Here is a 9,079-nt window from a genome sequence, read left to right as displayed (position 1 = left end):
TCCGATCTGAGTACATCATGAGAAACGCTGGACTGGAAGAAACACAAGCTGGAATCAAGATTGCTGAGAGAAATATCAATCACCTCAGATATGCAGATGACACCACCCTTATGGCAGAAAGTGAAGAGGAACTAAAAGCCTCTTGATGAAAATCAAAGTGGAGAGTGAAAAGGTTGGCTTAAAGCTCAACATTCAGAAAACGAAGATCACGGCATCCGGTCCCACCACTTACTGGGAAATAGATGGGGAAACAGTGGAAACAGTGTCAGACTTTATTTTTCTGGGCTCCAAAATCACTGCAGATGGTGACTGCAGCCATGATTTTAAAAGATGCTTACTCCTTGGAAGGAAAGTTATGACCAACCTAGACAGCATATTGAAAAGCAGAGACATTACTTTGCCAACAAAGGTTCGTCTAGTCAAGGCAATGGTTTTTCCTGTGGTCATGTATGGATGTGAGAGTTGGACTGTGAAGAAGGCTGAACGCCGAAGAATTGATGCTTTTGAACTGTGGTGTTGGAGAAGACTCTTGAGAGTCCCTTGGACTGCAAGGAGATCCAACCAGTCCATTCTGAAGGAGATCAGCCCTGGGATTTCTTTGGAGGGAATGATGCTAAAGCTGAAACTCCAGTACTTTAGCCACCTCATGTGAAGAGTTGACTCATTGGAAAGGACTCTGATGTTGGGAGGGATTGGGGGCAGGAGGAGAAGGGGATGACAGAGGATGAGATGGCTGGATGGCATCACTGGCTCGATGCACGTGAGTCTGAGTGAACTCCGGGAGCTGGTGATGGACAGGGAGGCCTGGCATGCTGCGATTCATGGGGTCGCAAATAGTCGGATATGACTAAGCGACTGATCTGATCTGATCTGATCTGAAGGGGTGGGAAGCAATGGAGGTAACAGGTAAACTGTATGTGGTTTTTTGAAGGAGTGAGTAATGACAATGTTCTAAAATTTATTGTGATGATGAGCATACAACTATTTGAATATTCTAAAAACCACTGGGTGAACTACATGGCTTGTGAATTATATCTCAACAAAGCTATCAAAAACTCTCAGGGAACATATCTGGAACAAATCTATAAAAATTTGCAGGATAAGAAACTTTATTATCAGCATCAATCATTTAATATTAATAGAGTATAATACATTTTAAGAGATAATTAGAGGTATATATTTAAATCTGATATGATCATTTCTTCAAAAGTTTATCATTACATGGAAAAGGTAGTAAGTTATATAATATGTAAAATAAGATTCTAATACAGGTATGACAATTTCAATGATATTTAATTACATTATGCCACATGATACTAAATTCTAGTAATCTAAAAGATATCCTGTCTTTCAAAAAAAAAATCACATAATCTGAGTATCAAAAATTAACTCTAAATAAAGAAATAGTTAAGTAGCAAAACAGGCTAATTATGTTGGTCTAACTCCTTTTTGTTTCCAAAAAAAAAGTGTTCTTTCTATAGCAAGCTGAATATAACAGACTGTGAATTAGAAGATAAAGGAAGCAAACTGTATGTTTTCTAAAATATGAGTATCCTTCATCAAGTTTTATACTTAGGGCAGCTAAAAGACCTATGTGGAGGGATCAGCATTAAGCCCAAAGGACACACAGTGCACGGCAAGAAAGAAAGCAATCCCCTCGTGTCGTCTGCAGGTCACTACCAAGGACCATGTTAGCAGATCCATACCAGACCCTTAACAGGCAGTTCTGCTGCTACCAGTAATTAGCTTGGACAGCTCTGGCTCCAAGAATAGCAGCAAGGCTACACCATAATGAGCTCAGCTGGGATTAGCAGGACAGGGCAGGGAACCAAGAGAGCTCAGGCATTCTGCATCGCGTATGTATCTAGGAGATCAAACAAGGATGGCTGGCTAGGTTATCCCCTCTCCACCTCATTCCAGAAATGAAGCACGGCAGTGTCTAAAATACAGGCTAATGGAGAGCGACACCTCCAACAGATGAGAGCCACATTAATTAACACAATCCCTAGATCATATAATACAGTTTCGGCAAGAGCTAGCAAATGTGCAACTTGTTATTGCATTATACATACATATATATTAAAAAGTCAATCTTTTTTTCTTTACTTTTACTGGCAAACCAGATTATTTCATTTCCCAAATTTTATAAGGAATTTCTCTCATGGCCTTTAAGATAGAAAACATTTCTCTCAGATGTTTACCTAAGTACACATTATTAAAAAAAGAAACTCACTTTTGAATCATTAGCTCCTGGTTCTCCCTTTTGAAATAGGCCAGTTCATTCCATACAGCATCAGAATCTTCTTGTTGAAGTTGTTGAGGATCGGCTCTCTTTACTTTCCTGATTTCCATCCTATTTTTAAAATGAAACTGATTTCTTACTTAACATGTTCAAATTGCAATAAAATTCATTACTCATTCCCTAAAATTGAAAAATATCTACTAACCAAGTATCTTTTTTTTGGCAAATGATATGAGACTTTTTATTGAAATTAACTTTCTAATGATATTCATGCCATAACTTCAGGGTAATCATTTGGAATTGAGACTTCTCTTGAAGTACAGCTAGTGTCACATAGCTACCCAGTTTCTATTGAGGTACACTTGAATGAATTTCCTAAAAACTAAGCATGTAGAAATTAAAATCTTAGATCATGATTTCCTAAAAAGCTAAACTACTACTATGGAAAGTAAACTTTTGAGTGGACACATGATATTCTCTGCTCTTATTTCTCTCATTCATTCTACTAGTAATAAAATATACATTGCAAAAATGTCAGTTTCTAAAAAAGGACTATAAGCAATCAACACATCTAGAACTTGCTGCCAACCAGTCTGACTGTGGTTTATGTGTTTTATCTTAAAACAAGCAGTTATCAGTAAACATCAGATAGTTAGCAAGTAGTCTTCATCCTTCTGGTGACTACTAAAAAGTTAAGAGCCTGCTAAGTCGCAGAGGCTAAACCCAGGACAGACAAATTTAACATTGGTTTACTGACAAGCGATATGAAACACTTTCTGTTCTTCAAAGAAAAAATTAGATGTGACAATTATCTACAAAACATGCCAAATGCCCTTTATGTTCTCATTTTCTGTACATAAAACAAACTCTTCATTTTTATTTTGTAAAAGTGCTGTACTGGCCAATTTAGAAACAGTATTTCTCTATAGAACAGACCAATGTGTATCATCAACATTGCCCTAAAGGATCCATCTCAGAAGATGAGAGGGTAGTAGATTTTTCTGTACTCATTCAGTCCTTTGCCCTCTGTTGATACTGTTAACAGGGGAGCCACTTACGACTAACCAAGATCTGAACACCTGTTCAGAGCAATTGAACTGAGACCGCCCATTCATTCAGATAAGCTGCAGAACTAACTGATGGATAGTAAAGATTTTCAAACTGCATACTAGGTTGAAATAGTTTTAAGACAGTTAACTATACATGTTAATTTCATATTTCCCATATATTTCAAATAAAAAGTAAACTGAGTTATATACATTGTAACATCAGCATTTTATTTATTTAAAGTAGTTTTTCAAGCACATGGATATGAACTATTTTTGCTTTAAGTTATACTTTTATTAAGTTATTCTATACATATTAAAAGTATATACAATAATTCATCATCTATGCTCATGATTTCTGCAAATTATAGGAAAATGCATAGTTATTATAAACATATTTCTATTTTCATTTATTATATTCTCTATGTAAAAATTCTCACTAAAGATCTGACTACGAAATGATTTCTTTAAAATCAAACAAAAGCTATTAAAGCACCTATATGATGCTACTCCATTCCATTTAATATTTAGGGAAATGCCTTTATGAGCTATGTAACTCACATGCCACTGCCTTCTTCCCACTGTTTTAATTGCTCTTTTACTGCTCTGTAGTTGGTCTGTAACATCTGTAGCCTTTCTTTGCGTTTTTCATGGGCATCTCTTAGCTCATCATTTTCTTGGTTCTGTAGAACACAAAAAAGCAAGTATACAAGTTTGAAGAATATATAAGCATAATGTTACAGATAAAAGGCTACCAATCTAAGTATAAAATTCAAAAGAAAATAGCATGTAAATATATATTAATTTGTAATAATCATTTAAGCAGAAATAAATTTGTGATTTATTTATAATTTATTACAAATAAATTAGTGTAATGATCATTTAATCCTAAAGTCACAGAACAGGTTTACTTGATAAATTTGAGATACTCACTGCATTTTGAAAAATCATTTAAGTAATCTTAAAATTCTGGCATCAAATTAATTTCATTCCTTTCCTTTTTGTTAATTAGTATATATACACATATTTCTGTATCAATCTTACATATTAAATTTTTTTTCTTTTCCAAGATTTGTCCATACATAAAGCATGACTAGTTTGTTAGTTGTAAGTGCACATATAATTAGTACAAGGACACTAATCATAGTAAGACCAGTTTAATTAGTTAAAATGCACAAAGATTACACAGAAGGAAGAAAATCAGTTTGGACCTATGTTAGAAGTGACCCAGTTTAACATTTTGGGTTGAAACATAAAGAACTGAAATGGGAAAGGTGGACTTTAGCACTCTTGGAAGAACTCAGAATAGACAGTTCAAATATTACCAGGGTAGACAGTTACAGTCAATGACTTCTAAATGTTTTAAATAAAACACATGCATAAATCTTTACTTTTCAACATGACCACAAAATGAACATATATATAGGCTAAATTGTCAGGCCTCAGGGGATGTATTTATGTTACTCATGAACTGTGTTCCTCAAAGTAAGTAATGTGATGAGTCTTTTATTTTACCCTTGGTCATTTCAAATGTTTTTTAAACTCCTCATTTTCTGTATGAAAGAACTTGCATATTTATTCAGTGCAGGTAACTGGTACTCTTTAATAGTAAGCTGAAAGGAGTGGGAACATGACAGCCAGAAAGATCTGAATTCCATTCTTGAAGTTTTCTCCTGGTAGCTGCATAATCTTAAGAACACTACTTAAATTAATTCAATTTCTTTTACAATAGAATGTGGAAAAGAATACAGAAATTTATACCATGGTAACAAAACTAAATGAAGTAACATACAGGTAAAGCTCCAAGATCTGTTCTTGCCCAAGAGAGGCACAAAGTAAATGAGCTTTTTACTCTGTCCTCTTCCCAAGAACTAACTCTGATGCCCTTATCATTTATAAGCCAAATTTATGGTTCCACTGACTTATCGGTCTCTCATTCCAACAATGAGATAATATCTTATAGAGTCTGCATTATCTTACTGCAATTCTACCTGTCTCAACAGTATAGATATGTTGCCATTATACTCTAAATATATATCTAGTAGGATAACTTCAATAATTCTCTTAAGTAGTTACTAGGAAGTATTTGAGCCATGTGTGTACCAAGTGGCATGTACATCATACGGGAATGCAAGTGCATGACAAAAATGCTCTCTCTTAACAGGGAAAATTAGAATAAATGCTATCCTAAAGACTTTTTGGAGATATGAATCATAGCCACTGCAGAGTTATTTGCTAAAAAGTAATATGGTGTAATACCATGATTAAAAATTCAAGATACTGAATTCAATTTTGTTTTAACTGAAGAACCATATATTAAGAACCTATTATATGCAGGGTGGTAAGTGCTGCTAAGAGTTCAACACCTGCTGCTCAAATTTACTAAATTTTACCTTGACAATCTACTTAAATCCAGTGTTTCAATTTCTCCATCTTCAAAATAGAAGCTACTGATATCTCTTCTTCTAAGACACAAAGAATGATATAACTTTGATCTTGAGTTTCCCATACTGTTGGTAAACAATCTGACCTCTTTGACCAATAAACTTCCCATTTTTACAGATGTGAAATAATTTAAGTCAGCCAAATATAAGAATGATAATCAATAATCTTTTCTCATAAATGAACAAAAGTTAAATATTCTTATTAGGATTATTTTTAAGAAGGAATAAAATTTATGAGGAATTTAAATAAGATACATTATAATATAAATAAAATAATTTAATTATAAGAAACTTACATACATTAGATTCATGTCAAAACAATTTTGAAATAAGTATATAAACTGAACACTTTGTTAGACAATTCTAAAAATAGCTTTGTGTGATTCTTCTTCATTGACTTAAAGTCCCTCCCTGTAAACTCTTATTTTACAGTAAATTTCTTAAAAGTTATTACAAACAAATGCACTGTTGTGGAATTGTTAAGTCTGTGCTAGAATCCCTAGAAATTCTGAGTAAACAGAACCTAAAAGATTGACCAAGAATTAAATATTAATAGAAAGGGATATCCAAATTTTATATTACCTTTCACAATAATTTTCTGTTGAATTACTGGAACAAGTTGAGTTTCTTATTCAGAGTACTGTCATTATTTTAGCATTTTTAAGTACTTCCTCAGCTACCATTAATCACTGAAATTATATCCAATATTTTCCCTAATTCTTTTAAGTAGAAATCAACTATATTATGACTCAAAAAAAAAGGCTGAACCCTGAAGAACTGATGCTTTCGAATTGTTGTGCTACAGAAGACTCTTGAGAGTCCCTTGGATAGCAAGGAGGTCAAACCAGTCAGTCCTAAAGGAAATTAACCCTGAATTTCATTGGAAAGACTGATGCTGAAGCTGAAGCTCCAATAGTTTGGCCACCTGATGCGAAGAGCCGACTCACTGGAAAAGACCTTGATGCTGGGAAATATTGAAGGTAGGAGAAGGGGGTGACAGAAGATGAGATGGTTGGATGGCATCACTGACTCAATGGACATGAGTTTGAGCAAACTGCAGGAGATAGTGAGGATAGGGAAGCCTGGCGAGCTACAATTCATGGGGATACAACTTAGTGACTAAACAACAACTCAATAAAAACTTCCTGAGTTCTACATATCAATCACCATGTACCAGGCTCTGTACTAAGCATAGCAATTAATCAAAGAACCTGATGTGGCCACTTCTGATTCCTAAAACTTTAGTATAATATACCCACTATCAGTAAATAGTTTAGGTTTTCTAACAGTAACTGAAATAAGTGATTCCTTCAATTAAGCAGTAATTATGGAAAACAGTTTTATTGATAAGCTTTCTCCTTTAATTTTATATGAGTCATAACTATACCTACCACTACAATGTTTATATAATTCTTATAATTCTTAAAAATTTATATAAATTCTTTTATTCTTATAAAATTAAAAAAAACATAATTCTTATAAAATTCTTAAAATCCAAACTATTAAAACAAAATCAAACTAAATATTATTTGGTAAATTGATTTGATAGACAATTTAAAATAATAATCATATTAGATTTTTCTGCTTTAAGAAAACTGTTATCAAATTATAATATATGGGTTAAATTGGTCCTAGAGACTATCATTCCTTTAGCCTACTTCAGAAACAGACAGTAAAATTTTATAAAAATGTAAATATAAGATAGAGTATATATATACAGCTCAAAGAAAAATGACTTTACCAATTAAACTGCAAGAGCAGATGCTGGCTGAAATTATCAGTCAAAAGTTGGATATCTCAAAAGAAATATTTAAAAAGAATAATCAAATTAATATTTTTCTTATTCTAACAAATTCAAGTTTACTGTAGCTTGCAATATGATTCTTTAAGTTCCATCAGCCTTATGATAGCCTAACTCTAAACAACAGTACATCATTTGGGAAATATCCTCAAAGATCTTAGAATAAAATCAACTGTAAAAACTGAAAAATACATTTAATATCACTAATTACTACATTTTCCTTTGAGGACACATCCCAAAGTTCCCCATGGACTGTCGCTGAATTAGGTCCACTTATTAGGTCATTCAATAAAATATTTACAGAATACCTTCTTATATATTTAGCAATTAAACTAGCTAAACTAGAGGCTCTAACTTCTGTGTACAAACAAGTCGTAATGGCTAAAACACTAGAAAACAGCAAAGATGTATTAATTTACTTTCTTTAATGATGTTTATAATTCTACTTTTGAGTTGGTAAGAACAGAAACGATTCTTGATCGAATCATCTAGTTTGCTCAAAGGCTTCTTGACAGTATACGGCAATAAGAGCATGAACACTATTAATAAAACAGTGGCTCAATCTTCAGAGTATGATAGAAAGGTTTTTTAAGTTAAAAAAAAAAGTTTTATAAAATACCAAGGAAACCATGATTTATAATTTCAACAGAATGTATAAACTTCATGAATATTAGAGCATTGAAAAATAAAAGATATAAACTGTACTCAAAGGACATACTGATGTTATTAAATGGCATAGAAAAGTCCTAAAAGAATAAAATTGCCAAATGTATGAAAGTCAGTAAAGCACAGATTCATGGTAATTTAAGGACAGTAAGAATTTTGAAAAAGCAAGAGAGTTCCAGAAAAACATCTATTTCTGCTTTATTGACTATGCTAAAGCCTTTGACTGCGTGGATCACAATAAACTGTGGAAAATTCTGAAAGAGATGGGAATACCTGACCTGCCTCTTGAGAAACCTATATGCAGGTCAGGCAACAGTTAGAACTGGACATGGAACAACAGACTGGTTCCAAATAGGATAAGGAGTATGTCAAGGCTGTATATTGTCACCCTGCTTATTTAACTTATATGCAGAGTACATCATGAGAAACGCTGGGCTGGAAGAAACACAAGCTGGAATCAGGATTGCTGGGAGAAATATCAATAACCTCAGATATGCAGATGACACCATCCTTATGGCAGAAAGTGAAGAGGAACTAAAAAGCCTCTTGATGAAAGTGAGGAGAGTGAAAAAGTTGGCTTAAAGCTCAACATTCAGAAAACGAAGATCATGGCATCTGGTCCCATCACTTCATGGCAAATAGATGGGGAAACAGTGGAAACAGTGTCAGACTTTATTTTGGGGGGCTCCAAAATCACTGCAGATGGTGACTGCAGCCATGAAACTAAAAGATGCTTACTCCTTGGAAGAAAAGTTATGACCAACCTAGATAGCATATTCAAAAGCAGAGACATTACTTTGCCAACAAAGGTCCGTCTAGTCAAGGCTATGGTTTTTCCAGTAGTCATGCATGGATGTGAGAGTTGGACTGGGAAGAAAGC

General features: G+C 33.6%; 1 protein-coding gene across 1 annotated transcript in view; it reads right to left on the bottom strand.

The window, feature by feature from the left end:
* The window catches only part of CNTLN (centlein, centrosomal protein), a 354,792-nt gene that overhangs the window by 141,864 nt on the left and 203,849 nt on the right, over positions 1-9,079 (bottom strand). Inside the window, exons 12-13 of the mRNA XM_010857100.1 lie at positions 3,850-3,971; positions 2,234-2,353 (exon numbers count right to left, since the gene is read on the bottom strand). Coding sequence (XP_010855402.1) covers positions 2,234-2,353; positions 3,850-3,971 — 242 coding nt within the window. The remainder of the gene's footprint in view (positions 1-2,233; positions 2,354-3,849; positions 3,972-9,079) is intronic.

The sequence above is a fragment of the Bison bison genome, unplaced genomic scaffold, assembly GCF_000754665.1.
Source record: "Bison bison bison isolate TAMUID 2011002044 unplaced genomic scaffold, Bison_UMD1.0 scf7180017864376, whole genome shotgun sequence".
In the NCBI taxonomy this organism is placed as follows: domain Eukaryota; kingdom Metazoa; phylum Chordata; class Mammalia; order Artiodactyla; family Bovidae; genus Bison; species Bison bison.
This window is presented reverse-complemented; position numbering and strand designations above follow the sequence as displayed.